The 23,880-nt window shown below is 50.8% G+C and overlaps 7 protein-coding genes across 7 annotated transcripts; 2 read left to right on the top strand and 5 right to left on the bottom strand.

Annotated features, from left to right (window-relative positions):
- Positions 1-497: 497 nt before the first annotated feature.
- ALTATR162_LOCUS240 (uncharacterized protein) lies at positions 498-3,225 on the top strand (the record flags this gene model as incomplete). The annotated part of the gene is made up of 2 exons (XM_043307833.1): positions 498-2,894; positions 3,001-3,225. 2 exons carry the CDS (start codon positions 498-500, stop codon positions 3,223-3,225), a joined length of 2,622 nt encoding a protein of 873 aa, XP_043163768.1.
- Positions 3,226-4,642: 1,417 nt separating this feature from the next.
- On the bottom strand, positions 4,643-7,444 carry ALTATR162_LOCUS239 (uncharacterized protein; the record flags this gene model as incomplete). Its single annotated transcript, XM_043307832.1, has 1 exon — positions 4,643-7,444. The coding sequence occupies one exon, from the start codon at positions 7,442-7,444 to the stop codon at positions 4,643-4,645; it is 2,802 nt and encodes a 933-aa protein (XP_043163767.1).
- A 208-nt stretch (positions 7,445-7,652) lies between these two features.
- On the bottom strand, positions 7,653-8,486 carry ALTATR162_LOCUS238 (uncharacterized protein; the record flags this gene model as incomplete). The annotated part of the gene is made up of 2 exons (XM_043307831.1): positions 7,653-7,953; positions 8,008-8,486. 2 exons carry the CDS (start codon positions 8,484-8,486, stop codon positions 7,653-7,655), a joined length of 780 nt encoding a protein of 259 aa, XP_043163766.1.
- Positions 8,487-11,377: 2,891 nt separating this feature from the next.
- ALTATR162_LOCUS237 (uncharacterized protein) lies at positions 11,378-14,291 on the bottom strand (the record flags this gene model as incomplete). Its single annotated transcript, XM_043307830.1, has 2 exons — positions 11,378-12,839; positions 12,985-14,291. The coding sequence occupies 2 exons, from the start codon at positions 14,289-14,291 to the stop codon at positions 11,378-11,380; spliced, it is 2,769 nt and encodes a 922-aa protein (XP_043163765.1).
- Positions 14,292-14,561: 270 nt separating this feature from the next.
- ALTATR162_LOCUS236 (uncharacterized protein) lies at positions 14,562-16,286 on the top strand (the record flags this gene model as incomplete). The annotated part of the gene is made up of 3 exons (XM_043307829.1): positions 14,562-15,099; positions 15,147-15,247; positions 15,450-16,286. The coding sequence occupies 3 exons, from the start codon at positions 14,562-14,564 to the stop codon at positions 16,284-16,286; spliced, it is 1,476 nt and encodes a 491-aa protein (XP_043163764.1).
- A 432-nt stretch (positions 16,287-16,718) lies between these two features.
- ALTATR162_LOCUS235 (uncharacterized protein) lies at positions 16,719-18,195 on the bottom strand (the record flags this gene model as incomplete). The annotated part of the gene is made up of 5 exons (XM_043307828.1): positions 16,719-17,188; positions 17,245-17,443; positions 17,495-17,801; positions 17,849-17,957; positions 18,009-18,195. The coding sequence occupies 5 exons, from the start codon at positions 18,193-18,195 to the stop codon at positions 16,719-16,721; spliced, it is 1,272 nt and encodes a 423-aa protein (XP_043163763.1).
- Positions 18,196-20,323: 2,128 nt separating this feature from the next.
- Positions 20,324-21,239, bottom strand: ALTATR162_LOCUS234 (uncharacterized protein; the record flags this gene model as incomplete). Its single annotated transcript, XM_043307827.1, has 3 exons — positions 20,324-20,501; positions 20,556-20,976; positions 21,071-21,239. 3 exons carry the CDS (start codon positions 21,237-21,239, stop codon positions 20,324-20,326), a joined length of 768 nt encoding a protein of 255 aa, XP_043163762.1.
- Positions 21,240-23,880: the final 2,641 nt, after the last annotated feature.

Here is a 23,880-nt window from a genome sequence, read left to right as displayed (position 1 = left end):
CCCAACTCATAAGCGTCAGAGGCCTGCGACTAAAGACATCTCGAGGCCGTCTGCATCAACCGACTTTGATTGCATCGTCGTTCCCCCGACGGACGAGCATGGGCGTTGGTGGCAGAGTAGTAGCCATGCAGCCTCAACGGCCCGCACCCGCTAGCGAGCCATGTTTTCTTGGCGTAAACAAACCTGGACCGCCGAGGAGCCACCTCCGCAGCAGAATTATTATGAGGTTATTGGCACGTCTTAGATACTTTGCAACCGTGTTCTCAAACCCAATTGCCCTCTGCACAAAACAAAAATTGATCAACATCCTACCCCACCTACACCGCCCCACTGCAGTTCGCTTCCATCTCGAGTCAGTGGAGCTGATGTTTTCTTGCACTGCCTCGCCCTTTCCGACCGCCCAAGACCGCCGCCGGTAGCGATTTGAACCTCACAATCTCCCCAAGCAACAATACCCATAGCATCCACTCTCGTCGCCCTCGTGGGCACATACAACCATGGACGACGGTCCTCCTCCCCCGCCGCCTCCGCATGGAGCCAATCCCAAGACCACTGAAGGTAGCCATGCACCTCCTCCCGGCCCGAGCGGCGGCCTCCCACCGGGCAACTATGACATCTTCATTATACCGCCGCATTCTTCAGGCGGCGGCTTCATATACCTCCCCAGCTTGGGCGTGCAGCAAAACAGCTTCATCGCGGGTGTGCTCAGCACCATAGCGAGCATACTGCTGTGGAAGGCTGCCGAGCCTCACGCCAAGCAATACTTCCTCATAGTCCGACATGGAGTGTCGACTGGTGGCAATGGTGTCATACTGCTGGCGGTCTTGATGTTGATTGCCGGATGGGCAGTTGGCCAGACTCAAGCTGGAGGCCGTTTCACTAGTGGTGGAGGAGGCTATGGTAATGGCCGCGGTGGAGCTGGAGCTGGCGCTGGAGCAGGTCCAAACACGCCAGGAGGAAGCTCAAGCTATCAACGTGCACCTCCACCACCTCCTCCTAATGGCGGCTTTCCCGGCAGTCCTCCACCTCATGGCGGTTGGGGTGGATACCGCCAATACGCTGGATCGCCGCCACCCCCACCACAAGACGACGAACCTTCGTTCGACGAAGAGGCTGAACGAGCCGAAGAGGAGCGGAGACAAGCCGAGGAGAAGGAGAAGAGGCGGAAAGAGAAGGAGGAGAAGAAGCGGAAAGAGGACGAAGAACGTAAGAGGAAGGAAGACGAAGAACGCGAGCGAAAAGAGAAAGAGGAACAACGCAAACGAGCCGAGGAGGCTAAGAGGAAGCAGGAAGAGGAAGAAGCTGAGCGCAAGCGGGCTGAGAAGGCGGCGAAGAAGAAGAAACAAGAAGAGGAGCTGAAGAGAAAACAAGAAGAGGAGATCGAAAGGAAGCTGAAGGAAGAGCTAAGGAAGGTTAAGGAGGCTGAGGAGGCAAAGCGAAGACAAGAAGAGGAAGAGCGCAAGCGTGCTGAAGAGGCTCAACGGCAGGCTGAAGAAGCTCGACGGCAGGCCGAAGAGGAAGCTAGACGAAAGCGTGAAGCTGAAGAGCAAAGACTTGCCGAAGAAGCCAGGAAGCAGCGAGAGGCAGAGGAACAAAGACTGGCCGAGGAAGAGAAGAAACGACAAGAAGAAGCTGAGCGACAACGAATCGCAGAAGAGGAACGCAAGGCCGAAGAAGAACGCCGCCTGGCCGAAGAGGCTCGACTCCGAGCTGAAGAGGAGAAGAGGAAGAAAGACGAGGAAGACCGTAGACGAGCATGGGAAGAACTCAAACGAGCAGAAGAAGCACGACAAAAAAAGGAGGCCGAAGAGAAGGCAAAAGCAGAGGCAGCCAAAGCAGCCAAAGCCAAAGCTGAAAAGGAGAAATGGGAACAGATGCGGAAACGCGAGCGCGAACAACGCGAACGTGAAGCACGAGAGCGCCTTGCCAAAGAGAAAGCCCGCAAGCAACAAGAAGCCCTCGAGAAGGAGAAGGCAGAGCGAGAAGCCCGTGAAGCTGAAGTCCGCGCACAAGTCGAGAAGGAGATACGCGAGAAGCTTGAAGCAGAACAACGAGCCAAAGCCGCTGAGGAAGCCGCAAAGAAGGCCGAGGCAGAAAAGATCGCTGCCGAGGAGGCTGCCGCCAAAGCAAAAGCCGAAGCAGAGGCAGCCCTTGCAAAAGCCAAAACAGATGCTGAACGCGCCGAACGCCTCAAAGCAGCCCGTGAACGCGCTCAGAAAGATCGAGAAGCGCGGGAAGCAAAACTCAAGGCGGAAGCCGAGCGTATCAAAGCTGAAGCTGCCGCCGCTGCAGCCACCGCAGCTGTCCCCGATCTCACAGCCCGACGCTCAACTACCTACGGTAACGTTGGCGGCGGCGAACGACTGGATCCGTATGCTGGTGCCAGAAGTACTCCTCCTCCTCCTCCGCCCGCCGCCTCAGTTACATCGACGCATTCCTCCCCGATCAAGGCCACTGTCACACCCAAGAAACCGTACGAACGTCCCTCCGCCAAATCATATGTGCCCAGCGAATCAGACGCCGCGTCTTTCGTTCCGCCCCGTACTTCCACCGCGCCTCCCCGCTCCACTGCAACGCGGTCGCACGTGTCTTCCGCATATTCGGAATCCGTGTCGAGTTATGCGCCCAGCCAGTCTACAACTCGCACATCGCCTCCTGCGTCCCGGAGCGGCCCGTACTCGACGGCTGACCCGAATAAAATTGTTATCAAGGCGGTTTATCTTTTTAACGACTTGTTCCCTAAGCCCGTCGCCCAACTTGTGTCCAACGTGGGTAAAGTGACTGATGGGCTTATTCTCAAAATACAATCCGAAGGTCTCTTCATCGATGATGATGTGAGGGGTATTCCACAAAGAGAATGGGACGTCAAAGCCTGGACGCTGAAGATGGTTGAGGTATGTCTTTTCTACCTTTCCTTCCCCTTTCCTTTCCATTTCTCCTTTTTGCTTTCCCCCACTCTCTCCATCTCTTTGAACTCATGACTAACAAAAACCTCTCCAGACCGGCAAACTGCCCGCCAAAAACCTACACATACTTCGTGCCTCGGTCCGTGATACCGACGGCAAGAAGTACGTCTTCCTGATTGATGAAACAGAGAGCTGGAAATTGGCTCTGGGTCTTCAGCGCTTGCGTAAGGGTAGCCAGGTGAGGAGTTTGCAGAGTGCGCAGATGGCGCCGAATGAGATGGCGAGGGTGTTGAACGCTGTGCCGCCAATTGCCCTGTAAGAGAATGTGATTGATACAAAGGGGGCGGAGAGATGGTGAGTGTTGGATATTAGATACCGTTCGCTTTAGACGTATTTTTCCATGCCTTCGTTTACGTAAAGCATCAGCGGTGGAGTATGCATATAGCACGTTACTTTCATGTATATGGGTGCCGAGTGGTATATAATTGGTTCAAGGCGCTAGATGAGTGGTTCGGTGTTTTTGGGGTATAAATAGGGAGAATTTTCAGCAAATGCACATATCCTTTCCACCCTTCCCCCCAAAGAACGCAGACCCTAGGTTAGGAGCGTGGTCTCGAGATAGGAAGGAAACAAACTCACGAAAACTATTCCTAAAAGGCCGATCGTAACCCACAACCCTCAAGCTCTTGACACCAGCAGCGAAATCAATACAGACGTCGGCGTCCAGTCAGAGAAAAGTGCAAGCGCCGCTACATTAGTCTTCGGTGAAAGTCTGAGCGTGGACTTGCCAGGTGACGTTTGCGTTGGGGTTCGCATCGCAGTTGATGTTGGTGTTGGCAACGTTGACATTAATGGAAGTAGAGATAAGGGAGGTGAGCATGGTAGCACCAAGGACGCCAGGAAAGCCGAGGATAAAGATGGATGGTGATGGGAACGAGCATTTTTGCGAGCTTGGTGAGAGGAGGACGGGAAGGGAGTGTGTTGGTCGTTGGTGGTTAGTATTGAGTACCACACACAATCTTTTGTCACCTTTATCCATACCTTTCTCAGCAACAAAGTCACTAACCACGTCGCTGCCCGTAACAGATACTTCATCGTAGGATCTTGACAAACTCCATCTCCAATCGCTGCTACGCTGGTAACACACGAATCGGATATCGTTGTCATTCCAACCAAACCGCACCTGCCTGCTATCACAACGATCGCAACTTCCAAGCGATTTGCTCCCCTTCCGGTGTCGCGACTGCCTCGAGTCACACGGAAACGTGCGCCCAGATCTCGCTTCGCTGGAAAACAACTCAGTGTATTTGCGTCATAAAACGAATTCAGCCAACATAATATCTTCTCATCCACTGCCTACAAAGTTTGCCTTTCTGACTGGTCAACTTTTCTCCAGCTTTCAAGTTTCACTCTGTCGCCTCTTATTCTCCCCAGCAGTGCAAGGTTTGTGTGGTACTCAACAGGGACCAATGCTATAGCAGCGGAATCTCTAAACATCAAGGTAATGATACACTGACAGACATAGTATGAAACCGATGGAGGCATGGAAGCATCGCATACGCTTACCGAATAGCAACACTGATCCTTAGGACATTCACAAGTCAGAGCATCTGACTCAAGACACATCGGATACATAAGCCAATCGCATCTGTTATAAACCGGGTATTATGAGTTTCCCCTAGCGATGCATCCCTCTAGCAGCAGACGGCTTCTTGGTCCATACACCATAAACGTCCCTACTCATTAACAGGCTTGGCACCCAACATCCAGCCAATGCCCGATGCAAGCGCTCCAGTCGCAGCATTAGCCACCATATCCCTCCTCCTCACACGCTCATGACCATCCATACTACCAGACTCACTTCCATCCATACTGACGCGACTCGAGGAAGGCCCAGTATGTGAGGCAGCTTGTGCGCCACCACGGAGTGGAAACGCCGTCTTTGAAAATGCCGCTGCTGCACCGCGCGCCACGTCAAAGAGGCCCATTGGCGCTTCTTCAACAGCGCCTCGGCCGACTTCGCGGCGGGGCTGCACGGTGATGGTGTCCGTGTCGAAAGCGCCAGGGAGCTTGCGATCGGCTGCGTCGTTGAAGCGTTCTTCTGCTGCGGTTTCCTGCGCTAGGAGGTGCATCATTTCTGCCTCACACTGCTGCCATACACCTAGCACTTCTTCGAGGTGGTTGGGTGGCGCGAGCAGGAGCGCTTGTGAGAGGAGCTCCATACGTTGCTCTAATCTCCTTAGATCTGGGCGTGCTGCATTGCCGGCTTGTGACCAACTGTTGGATGAAGATAGCGATGCGTCGTATCGACCGGCGCGCAGAGCAGCGCGCCAAGCGACGTCTTCTGCTTCGTCTTCGTGATCGTCGGCATCCACAGATCCGAATGAGAAGAAATTCGAAGATGTTGGTGGCGCTGGGGATGGCGTTGAGGGCGTTAGTCGGTTGACGACATATGAGTAGGCAGTCTCAAAGTCGTCTTCTTCTAGCGCAGCCTCAATAGCCATTCCGATTACTCGTCGCTCCGCGGCAGCTTTCTTCCTCTCGATCGTCGTGGCATCCATGGGTATGTTTGGTACTTCCTCGTCCATGATAGTCGATGGCATGGCGATTACCAAGTTCTGACCAATGGAAACCAGGTCATCCAACTTGGTATAGCTACCAGAGTTTTGTGATAGTAGCTTGCGTACTAAAGATAGAGGATTAGAGCTCACTCGGATGTTGACCGGCTGGAAAGGTACGCCATGTTGAAGTATGAGTGAGTAGAATGACATGGCGTGAGTGGCTGTGAGCAAGGCCTGGAACCGTTGAAATCGCGACGACGAGGAGAAGTGAGGGGCGAACGCAGTAATGGTGTCGGCAGCACGCTTCATGCCACCCCTGTTACGGTTACCGTTGCTAGCGTTATCGTAGTGGTGCATAGCTGACGCAAGCACGACCTGTTCGACATCCGAGGAAAGGAGCGGCTGCTGACCGAATGCTGGCTTGATGTACAGGTCTATTGCGAGTGCGAAGTGATTGCTCTCCAGGAGCGCTTTCAGTATCTCCGTTTCTAAGGCCTTCCGTTCTAGCAAACCAAATACACCTTGGGCTTGGCGGTCCTCATCGTGGTTATCGGTGCCCCAGTTCCATAGCCACAATAACTTAGACCGGATGGTGGCCCACTGTTCGCTGTCTTTCTTGGAGCCGCTATTCAGCGTGTGAAGTATCCTCTGCAGCAACGATAGCTGTTCCGAGTAGTCGTCCCGTAGTGACATCTTCGCGACCTCTCGAATAGATACCGGTTGCTGCAAAGTTGATAGAACACATGAGGAGAAGATGATCAGTTCAAGGACGCGGAATGCTTCAGACCCAGGTCGTGTAATGACATTGTCATTTTCCAGCAAACGATCCTCTCTCAGTAGAGCAGTTGTCGAGTCTTGTAACAGAGGATCTTTCAGGTCGTAGCAGGGTAGTTGGCCGACACCGATGCTAAGGTCTGGAGGCGGGTCATAGTTTAGCAGGGTGCATATCCGCGTCAAGAGCGAATGCGCCGTCTGTAGTGAGCTAACATCGCTCTTATCGACTAGGTAGAGACACGCGAGCGCTGTTTGTGCATATTTCATCTCCAGTCGGCGCTGTTGGTCGTCATCGATATAGTCTCGTCCTTCTTCGTAGCCACCAAGGTCCATATCCTCGGGGCCGTCCCAGTCGCAGATGGCAGCGGTAACAAGCGCCAAATGTTCCTTTGATGCATATAGCAGCCATTGGAACAGACAATCCCAATCGTCTGGTTCATGTGTTTGCTCCTGTGCAATTGATGCTCTCCGACCTTCGCGTGTAATTCGTCGTCTCTTACGATCATTCGCTCCACATAGCCATGGCGCGACTACGCCCTTCAGGTCTCGTGCTGCATTATGTGTATGGGTATCGGTTGCGCTTCGAGCGTGGGACAGTTGGTAATCAATCGCACGTCGTCCCTTGAGCGCCGCGAATTCGTCAAGCGTAGTAGCGGAAGATTGTGGGTAGTATTCGTAACTGAGGCGTAGGAGCGGGAGGACGGTCGATATGAACCATGTGCGTAGGTATTCGGAATGGCCCAGAAAGGGAACCACGAGCTGGGGGACAAGATCTAGTAGGCCTGTCTGGGCGTCGATTCGGTGGGCGCGATGTATCAGGAAGTGGGTGAACAAGTCGAGCTCGCTCTCTTCTACGTAGAGAGGATGTATTACAGGCGGCAGATCTAGCGCATGCCTTCTCTTCTTCGCCCTTGAATTGGAGAGCTGTTCGACAGATGTTATGTCTAGAGATGCAGCGGGGCTTTCACCAGGATACCGCGATCCAGTCGCCAGATCGTGCAGATATTCGTAATACGAAGACGGATCGCTCTCTTCGGGCAGATAGTTGAGGATTATGCTGAGAGTAAGCTCAAGCGGCAGATCGCCGTCTCGGAGTGCTGTCAGTGCCCGTAACGCTAGGATGTTGGATTCGGTCGCATATTGCACGGCGAGGAGCACACAATGTGGCTGCGAGAGTTGCGATAACTTCTGCAGCGCTGCCATGTCGAGGTTGGGCAGACTACAATTGCGGTTCGTGTAGGTAGACTTTCATTGTTGGACTCGAAGCTTGGAAAGGACACGCCCGCCATGCGACAATTCGCTACGTCAACTGCCAAGCCCCACTCTCGGGGGTCCGCTCACATGTCACCTGGCCAGCTTGTTTCACTATCATGACACGACAGCGGTATATTTCTAGCTTCATCCGCATCGCTCAATAGAGCTTGTCATACGAATAGCAATTATCTCTGATATCCATCATGTCGCTAATCTTCGCATCCCAATCATTGTAACCCAGCGAAAGCGGAAAGTCCAGCGTCACATTGCCGCTTCGCACGTTGTCCCAATCTTGTAGCATCGTCGGCCCTGATATGTCGCGCAGTCTTCTTCCTAGGTTCCTCGTCTGCCATGACCACCATACGCGGTCTAGATTTGCATGATGGAGCCAGAAGATGGGGTCGGCGGGCGATGCGAACGGATCGCCCATCTGGCCATAGGTGCCACCAATACCAAAGCTAGGAAGAGGGTGTTAGCATCGCTGTACAGATTTCGCAACATGGAGTACTTACTGCCCTCCAGCGTGAATCTGGCTATCTTCCCACGCCGTACCACCCTCCAGCGTTCGAGCGAACCATCCATAATCCTCCTGCGATAATACCGTCTTCACCTTGTCTTTGGCCAGATACGTAGCAGCATATTTAGGCGCCAGGTCTCGCTTCAGGCATTGATCGTTTCTTGCGAGCGATGCAAAGGGGCCTAGATGAACTGTCATGTTGATAAAAGGCCCATCTTCCACGCAACCACCTCCAGTTCGGCCTGGCACCTCGTTGTTCGAAGTGTTAACTGGAACAAGAGGACCGTTGCCGCCAAAACCGTATATCGCATCGAAGATAGGCGATTGAACGAACTTCGAGGCCGGAGTATCTAGCGTCCAGTCCCAGTACGGCTGCGCGCCGCGATATCCACACTCTTCACGCAACATCTTCTCGTAGTATGAAGTGAAGAGGCGATGCCAAGGAAGGAAGTGGCCCTTGATTGCGATCAGCATTGTCCTGAGTACAGATATGTTGTACCTACCACGAAATGTATCGACATCGTCTGGTTGATGTGCGTCGCGACAAGATCGTCATATCGGGAGAGCGCTCCTGGGGCAGCAGCAGCGGGAGTGACGGCTGGTTTTTCTAAAAGGCATTGCACCGCAGCAATGTAGTGCAGTCGTTCTGCCTTCTTGAGGGATCGCCTTCAGTTAAGCGTCAGCTTATGCATTTTCCTACGCTTCTCAAAAACGGTGGACTTGCCATTCTTTTCGTACGAGGGGATTGCGACATCTCGCAGGTTTCGCAGCTACATCGAAACACAGCGCTTGCAAGAGCAACAGCACACAGAAAGCCAGTAGCATATTCAAAACTACAATGGTATGGACCTACGCGGAGACCTTGTTCCTGAACAAAACCACCTGTGTGTAAATATTTTATAGTGCTCATGCAGCTAGGCTCCGGACACGAGCTTGTGCGACGGGTTCATTTACTTGACTCAGTCGCATCATACCAAGTAAGGATTGGGCATGCATATGGAGCCGTCTTGGCTACCTGTTTTCCCGGCGAACAGGTATAGTGCTCAAGCGAGGCTTACAGTCCCCCTTCTGGTCGTAATGCCTGGTCGTTTTATCTTCTATCGTCAAGATATTATTTTATATTTCCTTGTGCGTAGTGATTGCGCATCTTATTGCGCATTGCGTGTACCCTACTTAAGAAAAAATCTAAGCAACATAGCCTTGTTTAGGAGGCTTTGTTCCTTGCGAGGGGCGCTACTTCTGCTTATTTATTCATTAAAAAGGCCACCAGGCACTTCGACTAGGGAGGACACTGTATGGTCGCCCTCTCGGCTAACCTTGCTAACCTGCCTCAGCGCTATTGCGTGGCTGTGTCCAGCCTCAGAACCGCACACCACGAATGTTAAACGGCAGCATAGCCTAGCTCCGCATTACTAAAGGACCGGTATGTCCGTGGGCCCTCAAAAGACGCAAGACACACTGTCTTGTAATACAAATTTAGTGGACTGCTTATCTTGAAACTGAATTATGTTGGGCGGCGCAGTTTCTGGCACTGTACGATTTCTTTGCCACATACCTACCTTCTACCTAGCTATCTTCGGCACCTCGCAATATAAATACGTCAATAAACATGCTCAGATTCTGCTAGTACCTCCATACAAGAAGCACAAAATCATGACTGCGATGGGTTTCTTGGGTCCTGGGGTAAGCCTATGTAACGGGTTTCTAAGGGCTGGGATGCTGATGCCTATGCAGGCAATCGTTGTACTGATTTGGAATTTTTTCTTCTGGATACCGACAATTATGGCTACAAACGAAATGCTCTTCTACTTTGGCCTCGTGGACGCGGCTATCGTGTCGTGTTTGTCGTACGGGCTGTACATTGAATCTACCTTCGTCGGCCTCACCCGTCCGCAATGTGCTTCGGTCCATACTAATGCCACGTCCGACTCCCATCTACTATTCTTCGACCGCGCTGGAAGTATAAATGTGACGGATACTGGATTGGGCCCGTCTACGTGCCGAAGCTTTCTCGTGAACTGGTACATGGCGCTCACCATTATGTACTAAGCTTTCGATCATTCTGCTTCAAGAGCGGCACGTTAATCATTTGCAGAATTCTCTACTTCTTCTCTGCAGTCTTTAATCTCTTCGCTGGGAAGATTTCCAAGGACGACCATGGATACATGCAGACCCGGCTCAGTTCGCTCAAACAAATGTCAGGCTGGCTCGGCTTTCCATTAGTTCTTACGTGGGACTTTCTGCGAACACTCCTAGCCTTCGTCATTGGGTGGTTCCCGGACAACGTGCAAGGCCACATACGATATTCTTTGCGATCGGCTGGAAGGTGGAGTCGATATAAAACCTCTTCTACAGTGTCGAAAGCCAACGCCCTGCACATTCACCTTCCACGATATTTGCATAGGTCAAGAGCATCTGATGAGAAGATGGCCCAAATGCTACTCAAAAGCCCGCCTTATGATGTGCTGCAGCTGATCGCAGCTGAAGTACACTATGTAGATCTTGTCAACTTGAGCTTAGCGTCAAAGAAAATACGAGCTACCATGTTTCCAGGTCTAGAAGACAGTGTAGAAGACCGGGAGCTCCGATCTTACAGCTGTAGAGGTGATGAGAAGTCTACTTGCTGGACGTGCGGCGTACAAGTATGTAAGGTGAGTCAACTCCTCCCATTTGTCTACTCTACACAAGTCTCAAGCTCTCGCAGGACTGCTGGAAGGATAGAACAGTTATAGACAGCATAACATCCTCACACATGCAACTTTGCGAAGCTCGATGTTCTGAGTGCTTCCACGAGATTCTCTCCCATCATCGCAGAGAAAGACGACCATGCGATTGTTACGTCTTCGAGAGTGCGCCTGATTACCGTAACAGCCAAGTGCAACACACCTGTCAAGATTGCGACAAATTGAACGACAAGAAGCTGTGGGCGCGGAGGGAGAAAAGGGACAAGATGGTATACCGTCGGCTGACGCTGCAGTCGCTGGCATGTGGGAAGTGCAAGGAGTTGTTGCTGAAAACAGGTTCTAAGTGGTGGGTGCATACAAATTGTGGGCGCGAGTGTCGGGCGACGTGCCACCCGGAGTATATAGAGAAGGTGGAGGTGTAGGTAACAAGCGATGGTGGATGATTCATGATACTGCAATATACCTGTACAGATGTGTAAATTTCAACATGGATGATTGAACTTGTGTGATCGTTGAAATGATTCATTTAGCTTCTAGCACGCAGATTGCTCTCATGGACGATTACAATTATATCTATCTCATCGTTCCAGCCCAGTCAAAATTCAGGCTCTTGAGAAAGCGGTCCATGAATCGTATCAGAAGCTCTTGATTCCGCCAAAATCCATTGCCTCCACACATAGTTCAGCCACCTCCACCACAACCACCTCCTCCGCAACCGCCTCCGCAACCACCTCCGCCACCAGAACCTCCATCACCACCACCTCCATCGCCTGAGCTCCCACAAGCCGAAGCAGATCCACATCCTGTTGCACAATTTCCTCCAGCATTCCCACCATCCCCGCCGCTACCGCCACCGAAGCCTGCACCCATGGCTCCTCCCATTCCCGCTACAGCCAGAATACTGCTCAAACTCTGCCCTTGGTACAATCTTGGCGCAAACTCGACATCCGGAAGCTTCAATCTACCATCACGCAGCAGCTCGTACTCCGCGATTTGATCATCGAGCTTCAAGTGTGCCCAAGATGCAATGAAGTAGTGTTGATACTTGCCCTGCTCATAGTAATGACTGAATGGCTGTGCACGATGAATACCTCCAAGTTTGAGCCTGTCTAGAGCGGGATTATTCTGTTTGTGTAACCATTCTGTGCGCCGGCGAAAGTTTGGGTTTCGGGCCATGGCAATAGCGACGAGGGACAGCTTGTCTTGGGCGCAGATAGCAAGCAGCCTATTTTTCATCCAGTCCTTGTCGCTCATGGTTGTCCTCCCTTGACCAGGAGGATAGTTCCAACGGTCACGGGTCAAGTGAAGGCTGGAGATATTCCAAGAGTCAAAGGGGAAAGCCCACACATGCTTGGAAAGGTTGCAGTCTCCACAGGTGACGGGATAACGCCGGAATGCCTCGGTGCAATCCCAGCCAAACAGCTCCGAGTAGGGATATAGATGTTTTCCGAAACAGCCCCAATCATACCAGTATTCCTGGAGCGTGTCAATGATATCAGCGTCATCGTGTCGACCGAAGCGGAAGCGCAGTAGGTATTCCTCTGTAAGCCCATTCGGAACGTCAAACTTGGACTTAATGACAGGCTTATTGTATCCGGCAGGGCGGGTGACAAAACTGAGAAGATAGAGCGGGATGTTGGAAGGCGATGGCGGTGCAATGAGGGACCCGAAGGTGTTTAGAGAAATGATAGCATCGGCAAAGTTCTGGCAGTTATTGTTACTGATAGACCAAGCTAGCTTAGTAGAGGGACTAAGCAATTGTGATGTGATGCTGTCGAGGTATATCGCAAGAGGACGCTGCAGTAATTCCCGCAAGTTGCGCATGATGGGACACAAGAGTTGCTTCAGCCACTCTTTCCTTTTGTCATGTGCTAGACCGGGGTCGTCAAATGCGAATTTGCTAGCTGAAAGAAGGGAACTAATGATGCCTTCTTCGAGATCCTTGTCCAGTACTCCCGTAAATGGTGTGCCTACGACTTGCTTCATGACACATTTGTATCGTTTGAAGTTCCTTGGCCTGTCTTGACACCATAACTCACGATCGGGGTTGTCGAATAAGGCTAGAGCCCTCGATCTACGGAGAGAGTCCGCACAATGTAATACGGGAGGATTCCGGAGACTAATGACAGCCTTCTCTTCATCGCTACCAATAGTTAGTACCTGACAGCAGCGAGCAGTTTCATGAAGAATATCCAGCTCGAAGACTCCGCAGTGGTAGATATCGAAGAGTACCGCCTTGAAAGGCGTACCGCTCCAATCTGTGTCTTTAAAAAAGAAAACAGACTTACTGTTTACCACCATTTTCGATCAGGACAGGGCCAATTCGAAGCGCCATGTGCACATTTCCAAAAGGATAGCGCTCTGCAAACTCCTTCAAGAAGAAGGGGATATCTTCATCAGCTTCTGCTTCTTCAAGTGCAATCGCAGTTCCAGTGGCCGCCGTTCGGTCTGGTCCGTGTTGACTCTCCTTCTCGATAGTCTTGGGCCGGTGACCGCCTTGTTGAATTCGAACAGTCTCCGCAGGAGCCAATTTTCCTTTCTTGTCTTTACTTCCTTTAGTTATAGGTCTCGTTGTGATAGTCCGCATGCCATCGTATTTAGCCTCGGCAACCATCTCACCGAGCTTAAGGAGACCACATTCTACTTTTCCTACGCCATTCTTCCGGTGTTTGGCTTCTTTTTCGACCGGGAACAGACTCAACTTCATGCCTCGAGAATCATAGTGCGGAACTTGTTCGCACATGCAAATCTTGCGGCTCACTCGTGCGTCGATGATGTCGTTGAGTATACAGTGCTTATATGTCTTGGCAAAGCTTGATATACCCTTGAATTCTCTCAGGTAGCATTCTTCGCAAACCTGATCTTTTGTACCGGCCTCCGTTCGGCAATACATGCTTCCTCGGATGATAATGTCACAATTCGTGCAACGGCTCGGTGCCAACACTGGAATGCCCGTCTTGGAGAATCTGTCCAATTGCAATTGGGGTACAGCGGGTCTTTTCCAAAACGATAGGCGATTGAGCGGTGGCCGGTGTTCGACCATCTTCTCGATATCCAGTAGTCCCAGTGCACGCATTAGCGACCCAACACGACGCCTAAGAAGTGGCTTTTGAGCTTCGCCTTCAGCAACTATTTCGACATCTCTCCGAATCTCCTGTTTGAGCTTCACCGTCCTTGCTTCTGTAGCCTTCTCTTGGGCGTTTTGGGCCAGGGCCTCGATATAGGTTGGAGGCTTAATCTGGTAGTTTTCCTTTTTGGAAGAAGCTATATGCTCCGCGAACTGCCTGCCATCCTCGCTGACCTGGTCGATGAATGTGTCAAAACCATGAACGAAGCTGTCCCGCTCGTCGTCAAGCTCAACCTTGCTGTTTTCGGGCCGTTGCCAAGCTCGTAGAGCAAGGAGTACAGATTCCAGTTCGTGCTCAACTCCAATCCAGTAGAGGTTTTCGAGTTCCTCCAGTAGGTGGTGGTGGGCTTTGCCGATGCGCTGCCAGGTGGGGGTTTCTGCTTCGGTGCTAGCAGATGCCGGTACCGATGCGGTGACCCTGTCACTATGTCGCAGCGAGAAAAGTCTCGACAAAATAAAGGTGGACATGATAATCCCCCGTCATGAGATTAGAATACCTCAGAAAGTGAGATGTTTGTAATTCATTCAGTTTTCGTATCTAAGGTCGAGTTGAGCTGAAATGCACCCCGCCAAGGTGGCTGCCTTTCAGCCCGTCAAGACTCACCGGTTAGGCTGAAACTTGACAAGACCACGAGGCTGTGCTCGTATTCTCGCATTCTATTAGGCGACCCAATTTCAGGCGATGAACCTTCCACAACATACATTGCAGGAGTTTTACGTATTCACTTCTCGCAAATGATGGCTCACTTAACTTCGGCAACGACATCATCGCTTCACCAATGGAGCAAGCAATCCCTCGAGCATCAGGAGGCCCTGGGATTCTTCCCAAGTGCTTCTCGGCCACCAACTTTTCGAGTTGCCTTGCGCGCGGAACAAAACCCCAAGATCCCATCCCCAAGCCTCTTTCTCCTCGATGCCGCGCCCGAGATTTCTTCCAATTCGCATGCAGCTCTTCCGGCTGTAGCTGAATGTGCAGTTCACTTAGAACTTCTCCAGGTATTTCAGCATCTCTCTAACAAAATCCTGTCGTCAGGTGAACTGGACCAAGCATTGGGTATCGAGCTCAACCGACGTGTTGTCTTCCGCAACGTCAGCAAATTCAGCAGAGGATATCGCCGGTATGAGCGTCAAGAGACCAAGCTTCGGGATTTAACGTTTGATGAACGTCGGAAGACTAAATGGCCATTATTCCTTTCTTTAGCTGCTGCGCGGTTCCTGAAATGGGTCGAAGTGGTTGAAGAGCATCCAGCGGAGCCAGTCATTCTACCACCCGTCGGTATGTTGGATCGTGTTCAGATGCCGAATCCTGCTAAGTGGGAGTAGATATCCTCATGGTTTGGCATTCACTTCTATTGAATCCGAAGTGGTTCAAATCACTAAATCACAAGAACCTGTCACAGACACCATTTCCCTGGAAGGAGATTGTAAGTCAACCTTTTATACATCTCCAACTTTAGTGAGGTATTACTATGAGTACGAGAGATTCATATTATCCCTACCAATCCCTACTGCGTTGTCACATACTTTTCTTTTGTGGTATGGACAATATATCGATCGGTTATTGTCCTTTCTGCCAGCGCGACGTTTGCAGCATGTTAAGATTGTATCCCATACTTATCTTCTTAGCACCACGCCATCAACTCTGAGAAACGAGATTGGCCCATGGAGCTCCCTTCTCGCTCGCCGTTCCGTCTAAGAACAGGACTGGATCAAGACCTGCTGGAAGCCCTGACAAATATCCGGTCCGTGTCACTGAAAGAACTTCTGAAAAAACACGATACTCGCGACGAAGGAAGCTACCAAAAAGGGATCAAAAAGGCCGAGGTTGACGAGATGCTGAAGAAGAATTCCTTTCTCGATCCTTCCGAACATCTGCTGCTTGAGTGTTTACAGTGTGCGCTCTCAGACCACCCCATGATCAAGCAGCTTGTCGATGCTGTTACACGCCAGTCTGCTTTTGTGCAGAAAATGGACCGGCAGTTATGGATCCGGAGCCCGGCCGTTGAGGGGACTCTACAACGGGCCATCCAGCGCTACGAGTATTTTCTGACGCTATTCAAGATGTACCCCCGTAAGATGCTCGTCCCAACCCTGGATATCGATCTTGTTTGGCACACACACCAGTGCTCACCTGCACAGTACATGGAAGCTACTCAGAAACTAGCTGGCCGATTCATCGATCACGATGACAAACTCGGGAGTGACAAGCTTGATGCTGGTCTGGAGAATACCATCAATTTATACCGCGTCCGGTTTGCTGAAGAGTACGAGTATTGTCTCTGTTGGGACTGTGAGGCTGTGAAGTCTGCGGTTGCGAGTGAGAGTCTTGGCGAGGAACAAGACGCCCAGGCTATCGCCAAACGATTGCAATCAGTCCTTGCATACTTTCGTGCGGTAGAGATTGCGAGGAGGAAGGGAGAAACGTTGCTGCCTATACAGGACGGGAATAAGCCTTTTGCTTAGACCCACTGATGGGCTTGGTACAGTGATTAGATATCAGCTGAGTGCTAGGGGGGAGAGAACATCCCTTGCGGGTTCAGGTGGCTACGTACAAGATGTCGATCTAGCGTTTTAGAAGACGCCTTCAAGAGTCAGAGAGTTTTAGCAAACAACATATCTCATTCCAACTAGTTAGGCAATACAATAGTAACAGCTGATCATTGCTTAAGCTAGTTAAGAGGTATGCGTCGTGGGAAAAAGCTGACATAAACGTAGAATGAACGACTGTGAAGACCACGACAGCATACCTGGCAAAATGTAGTTAGAGATAGCAAGACTCGAACCTACATCTCCTTTCAGATGTGCGTACTCTCCCGTCTGCACTCTCGTAAGAGGGGCGCCTTGATCGTTTAGGCTACCTACCCGTTTAATGACTGTTACAGATAAGAATTGTCTTTAAACCCAACCATTCTGTCCGTTGAACGCTCCTTTCTCAATCTGCACAATCCTCTCCTGATACGCTACCCTCCCATGCACAGAGAGCCTACAAAACATCAATTTGGCCAAATCCTCCGGCCTCAACTTCCACGCACTGAGACTCAAATCAATGTTTCGTTGCCAGTCAGATCCATCATCGAATCGTGGAATTTCGGTTCGCAATACGACAATTGCACCAACATGTTGAAGTCCAGGAGAAGGTAATGCCCATATTGCAGTGGTAGGAGTATCGTCAACTTGCTGGTAGAGCTGTATCAATGACCGAAAATATGCTCCATCTGCTCTCGTTATGAAGTCATATTCGTTCATGATGTTAATGACGTTATCATGGGTCGTAATTCGGCTAAGAGCGTCTTCATCTTGCTGGGATAAGGCTTTTACGACTGGAGGACAGCCGAATGTGATGCAGGAGAATTTTGCATTGGGGCCTTGAAAGCGATCAGTAAACAATGGTAGTGGCGTCGAATGTAGAGATTGAACTTACACCTTACCACCAACCTAGACCGGAATGCGAGATAGAGCAGTGTGGCAGTAGCGCCGCCCGCCGAATGTCCTGTGAATAGTAACTTGGTTGACGGATTGTCGCGTAGTATTTGCTCAATTTGTTTTGAGAGAGCAGGCAGCAGTTCGAGAGCTGAGTTCAGGAATCCTGCATGTGCGGTTATTCGTATCAAATCATCTAACTGTTCGAAGTGTCAGCTCTTCTAGGATGTTGAGTCGATGCTTTCACGCACGAAAAGCTCGCATGCTTCTCTAGGCTCTCCATTTAGGTTGACGACGTGATCCAGTTTCGTAGCCGACCCCTTGACTGCAATGATTAGATAATTGGCTGGCGCAGAAGCAGCTAAAGCTTCAAGCACTGGAGTGTATGTTGTAAATGTCGTGGCCTTGACAGCACCCAGTGATGAGGCAGGAAGAGACCAGTCCACATTCAACCTGGTCCCAGCATGTTCAAAGTCTTGCTGTGGTTCTGTCCCATGATCGTAAACATTCGCAGCGCAAGCCCACGCGAGTGCCATAAGTGATGCTTCGTGCTCATCACTAAGACATGTCAATGGCAAATTCCCTTGGGAAAGTATTACCCGTACCATAGCCACAACTCCTTGGATGCGCAAAAATCCAGGGAAGAATTCTTATATTGACTAGCCCGGTCATCTAGCCGCTCAATATGTGCGTTCAACATGCCTCGGACGTCATCTGCAGGCCCATTAGCTGGGGTGATGGAGCAACTGAAGCATGTCAACATACCTGAAGCAACAATATCTTTGAATGCAGAATCCATACCTTCTAGCACTTCAGCACTAGCCTGTGAGGCACCCCCAAAATTATCGGATGCGGTGTTGCCTGACGCGGGAGCGGCGCCCGACGCTTGCAGACCAATGCCCGTGGAGCTGCGAACGGATTTGTGCGCAAAAGCGCGGGCGAAGGCCTTCATGTCAAGATCCTCCTCACGAAGGTAGGTCGAGAAAGAATATAGTCGTGTAAACTCGCCGTTTGCGAGATTCAAATGCTAGGTAGAAGCTACGGTATCAAGGCTGAATCGGAAGTGTGACATGCAAGGTGTTGCAGCTGCGTGGTGTTACGACCCGCGTCTCTCTCGCTCGATTCATCATTGGCCTGCTACAGCTACGGTGGCATGATCCAGACCGAGCCACCACCAATGTCAGCCAAGGATACGGTGTGCTTGCCTGTTCGCGCAAAGTAGCAAAGTCGAGAAGGGTGAATGATATCTGTACGTCGTTGTTTCTGTGCCCTTGATCTAATTGACGTGATTGATACCGATCTACAATGTCGCGCCTTTGCCTCCTTGTCAGCAGTTGGCCAAATTCTCATCGATACAGGATGCGAAAACGCGATACAGCTCATCGGCCTTTTGGGGTAACCGTGTTGCTGCGCAAAGTGGTAGGTTGGGAGGGCGATAGCAGGCATCCTCCTATTCCGGGCCGACTAGGCAGATCGCGCTAACTGCTGGCGCTAATGCCGTCCTCCAGCCTCAGCCCTGATCTCCATTTCTACTACATGACACACGCGTGCACGTCTGCGCGCACTCGAATCGTATGTGGAGACCACAAAACATCGCTGGACATGATAAAGTTCCGGCTCTGTGATCCGCTGTCAGGGTCAAAAGCTCAACTACCGCCCGCCGCCAATCGACCGCCAACCAAACGTGAGGCTGTCACTTTAGCGCCGTGATCCACAGCTACTCCTTTTGCTACACACGCCATTCCCGGGGTCTGATTCAACTGCCAAGCCCTGAGGGTTCTACAAGACGCATGGAACATGTGTGGCTTGCGGCTAGCAGGCTCTACAAGGTCGAAGCTGAAGATCCTGGAAAGGCTCGACGAAAGCTCTTTGGGCCCACTTGCCGATAGTCGTAAGAATACAGTTGGCGGCCCCGGTGGATACATGCGTTCTCGTCACGTTGTTACTATAGCCTTTCATGTTTCACGCCTGGTCGCCCGTGCTTCGCTAACACGGTCGCAAGCTCAAGGTATTGCCGCTATGTTGTCGTTATTATCAAACTGACCTGCTTCACATCTACATTCATCTAGCTGTTACTGTGGCGTGCCTTCTACATCCAAAGATACACATCTGCAGTCATTCTTCGTTCCCACAATTTATCTGACAGACTTGACGCTATATCAGGGGCGATAGTATCATGCTATTACGAACAACGGATCCAACTCAAGCCGCGTTCCAGGTCAGTTTTTGTGTGTGTTTGATCAAGGGTAGTTGCATACGAAGCGTCAGTGTCACAGTCAGATATACAAGGACATGTTATATGTGTATGATGCTGAGTAGCAAGGACACACCTGTTCGATGTGGACGTGAGTACATTCGTGACTGCAAGTAGTTCTCTTCATCACCACCGCGGTGCCATGCGAAGAGAACACTACATCATGGCCAAGATCTCAAGTTCGCTACCTACTAGAATGAGAGTAGATAAGAAGCGGATTGTCACGAGCTGCGACTTTCAAACTGCAAATCGTCGTGAACCACGGATTGTCGCTGACTGCGAATAAGGATACCTAAAGACCTCAGCAACCTTACTGAAGATGACACCTTATCGTCCTTGTCCTAGGTAATGGAGGCTTTGCCAGTAACGACAGTTGCGCGATGAATACTCAGGACACACGGCATAACTATTCATAGATCAATATGGTAGCCGGGAATATGTGTACAGCATCACGAAGACGAACACAAAAATCGAGCAAAATATTATCGTTCATTATCATGTAAGTGAAGAAGCTACCAGGGTATCAGTACTCAAGATGCTACTCATCCGTAAAAACGCCGCATCCGATGTGGGGGGTATACTCCATAAACCACATCTATTCCAACACGCTCATCATGTCTCACCGAGAGAATCCACAGACTCGAACCGGTTTCCGTACTTGTATATCTTGCTCAATCCCCGTATCCTGATCCCCAAAAGGATTACCATTCCGATAAGCCGGATGGATATCACTTTCCTGCAGATTCTGCATCTCAATATCCTCTGCCGGTACTTCAGTTTCCTGGACAGCGGGACCAGGACGTGGTTTGACTCCCCAGAACCTATTCTATACGGTGCTGTCCGCGGGTTTTACATGTGTCGGCTCGGGTTGTGTAACCGGCGCTGCGCCATCGAGGTTCGTAGAGGTGACACTACTACTGTCTGTAACTTTCTCGTTACGGGCGTGTGTAGACATGGGGCCGTGTGCATCAATGTGAGCTAGTGAGTGCCAAAGGAGGTAAGTGCTAAAGCCAGAAGTCAGTAAGGTTTGTAGCATCAAGTAGAAAGAGTGGTCGTACCTGACGAAAGTGAAGATCATGCCAGGCCAGAGAAACACGACACTAGCAACCGCGCGCCCATTCTTCTTGTACTCGAGTGGAGTTTCTCCGGTTTTCTTAAACATCGACAAGTATTTTTGTTGACTCTCATCATCCGTACCTGTTACATACGCACTCTTGCTCGCCACAATATATGTGTACGCCAGAGCGTCGGCAAGCGCAGCTATGCAGGCGAAGACAGAGCAAACTTTCCAAGCAATCTTGACACTTCTTGACTCTAATCGCTCAGGCCAGAAGAGATCGAAGAAGAAGGCGGCGCCGAAGATAGTGGCGACGAAGATGCCAACAAAGATGTTGTATGAGGCAATACCGACGTAGTCATTGTTGTGTACCGTGACGTTCCGGTCGAGCTTCGAGACGAACTTTTGCTGGTCGACGTAATCTGGCGAGATGTTAGCAGTTGTCTCAAGTGTGGGATGGTGGCAAGGCGCTGTTTGCCGCCACCGTGAGTATTGGAGTTATGGGAGATGTCGTACCAGACAGCGCGGCCGTCCCCAAACTCTCACTGACAACGCAGAGAATCATGGCGAGTTGATAGATGATGAACTTTGTGCGGCGGTTGTGGTACATGGTATTCCACATGTATCCGGACTTGAACTTGCCCCATTGCATCTCCTTCAGGTCGAGACCCCATATTACCGCCATCTTGACTGGATATGAATGCTAGTGATGAGACGAAAGATGGAATTCTTCAACGAAGTGTGCGCGTGGTGAGCTGACGGGAGAGAAGGATGGCAAGTGAAGCGCGGAAGGTTGGGATAGTAGACGCGTTAAGAAATGGTCAGTCGCAATGGCCACTGGGTTCTTCTCCGAAACAAAGTAATCACCGCGCAAAAATATCCAATTGATGTTTCACGGCAGTTGCATACTTAAGGGTCCTCTTTCCAGCCACCCTACTACGTCAACGAGTATGGCGCGCCTCTTCCTCCCCCATCATAGAAGAAATTAAATCTTAACCCCGTCTCCAACCTTGTCCGGTCCACAAGGGAAACAAGCACCCGCCAACTGTCGTAGTGCTAGCGTCGATCCTACGCCATCGTTGCTTTGCTGAAGCTTATCACTTCCACGCGTAGCCCTAGACCGGCGAATGACAGCACGTCGTCCGCGCGAAAGTAGTATTAATCAGCGTGCCGGCTGGGTCCGGCGAAAACATCACAATGGGAAAATTGGAAGGTGATTGGAAAATAATTGCATGAAGGGTGGTCGCGACGTCATAGAGCGGGATGCTGGCGGGGCCTTGCTTAGCGAGAATGCTTAGTGCACGGGTGGGGCGTTGGCGTCATTGCTTACTTCCGCGGGCAAAGGCTCTCTGGTCACACACGAATCCCAAATCTGTGAGTTCGATAAACATATTCGCGAGCTGGACCTCGTGTACGTCACAGCAATGACTCCTGCTCGAGTAGAGTTAGTTTTCGATGCACATGAGCCGTAAAGCGATTCAGGTATAGAACCTTATCAGATACCCTACGTGTTTGGTTTTGCGTTCTACTACGGCATGCCGGTTGTTATTCCCGTCGTTCTGAAACCAAAGAGAATCATGTACTCTCGACTTCGAATTGCTGATCCATCCATTCCTAGCCTTTCTCAGAGAGACCGCTGTCTCTTATCTTAATCCCAATCGCGCAGTCAACGACAGATACTACGCCTCCCGCTCGCCTATGCGTTCCCGACGATGGGAGTACTATTACCCTGAAATATTTTGTGGATGAGTATCCTGTTCTTCAATCCGTCCTCCAGACCCGAACTTCGAACCTGGAGAGTTTGCTCTGATTCCTCCATTGGAGTTGGGACGTCCATAATCTTGAACACCATTCGTATACTTGGTTGTGCGGTCTGAGGGAAGTTGTCCCTAAAGATCTCAACCTCAGTGGCGTGCTTGATACCCAGCTCCGCCTTGTGTTGAGTGAGCAAGAAAGCGAGTGATCCACCTAATGGAGATCCTGAACCGTGTCAGCAATCATTTCATCTAAACCCCCTAACATATCTTGTATCAATGGGCCACGGTCGACTTCTCTTCTTGTCCACTTTGAGAGCACTCAGCAGAAGCTCAGGACTACTCACTAAGTAATGCTGGGCTTTCATCATCCCACATATTGGCTGTAACGCTAGGCCAACATGGTACCTTGTTGAGCCCATGGTTTTTCAAGACAGTGTTGATGAGCGCGACAGCCGCCCCATTTTAATGTTGTATACAAGGTAGTAATTGAGTTTCTTCAGATCGGGGTTATCGCGAAGCCAGGACGCCGTCATGATGTCTACGACGCTCTTCGTCTGTCGGCTTGTAACCCATCGCTCAGTGGCTTCAACTCTAGGGCTTTGAAAGTCGTGGCCAATGATCATTTTGAGAAATCAGCATGACTTTCTGGATGTTTCGCACAATTGACTGCTGGAGGCAGTCAAGCTCAAACGAACCTTCAGGTACCTACTTCTGCCGCGATGGCTGATACCAAATCAAACATGCGCTCTGGTACAGTGATATGATTGGCCATCGACTTCGTAACACTGTTGTTCTGGCTCCAGTTCATCGCCGTCCTCGTCTTGAGCGCCTTCCTCGTAGTGTTCGATGTTGTAACAGACGTCATCCCCGCCTTGTTCTATGGATTCAGTACTGAGGCCAAAAGACTCTAGCGCGGTTCCTAGGCATAGTAAGTATATGTTACGGGCGAACTTTGACCCTGCAGACGTCTTGATGAAAAGGCTCACCGGCTACCTCCGCAGATTTAACGTACCGATCTTGTTCACATGTTCATCGCTGTCGTTGTCAGCGAAGTTGCAACGATATGTCTGTTCCCAATCGCCAATGTGCCAGCTTCAGAGTGGCAACTCGTTCATGAGCGTGACGTCAGCCCACTGGCTGCGCTCGGAAGGTGGATTTCGAGTATCCTCGAATAGCCTACCAGCGGCCTCGTCAGTAGCTTCGAGACGACAGATCAGTCTGTCTTCCTTCTCCTTAGTCGCTGCCCAGTATGCGGCGCTCGCAACCTTTCTCGGATCTCATGCGGTAGCTATGCGTACCTCGGTAGGTGAGCTAATATCGCTGCCTCGAGGTGAAGGAAGAGTAACTAAGGAAAGAAATCAGGTTGATAGTAGACTGTGAAGGCATTCACAGTAAAGAAAGCCAAACTGTCCAATGACAGTGATGGTACTTAGAGCCATATACTGCGAGATTGAAAGCGAAGTCTTCCAAATTTTGACTTGAGGCCATCGTAGCCGACAACATTTACGTGGAGCGTATTACAGCTAGGCATCTCTACCCCAGGTTATTAGGAGTACAGCCTTCGCAGCA

Source organism: Alternaria atra, assembly GCF_907166805.1.
Source record: "Alternaria atra isolate CS162 genome assembly, contig: 19, whole genome shotgun sequence".
NCBI lineage: Eukaryota > Fungi > Ascomycota > Dothideomycetes > Pleosporales > Pleosporaceae > Alternaria > Alternaria atra.
This window is presented reverse-complemented; position numbering and strand designations above follow the sequence as displayed.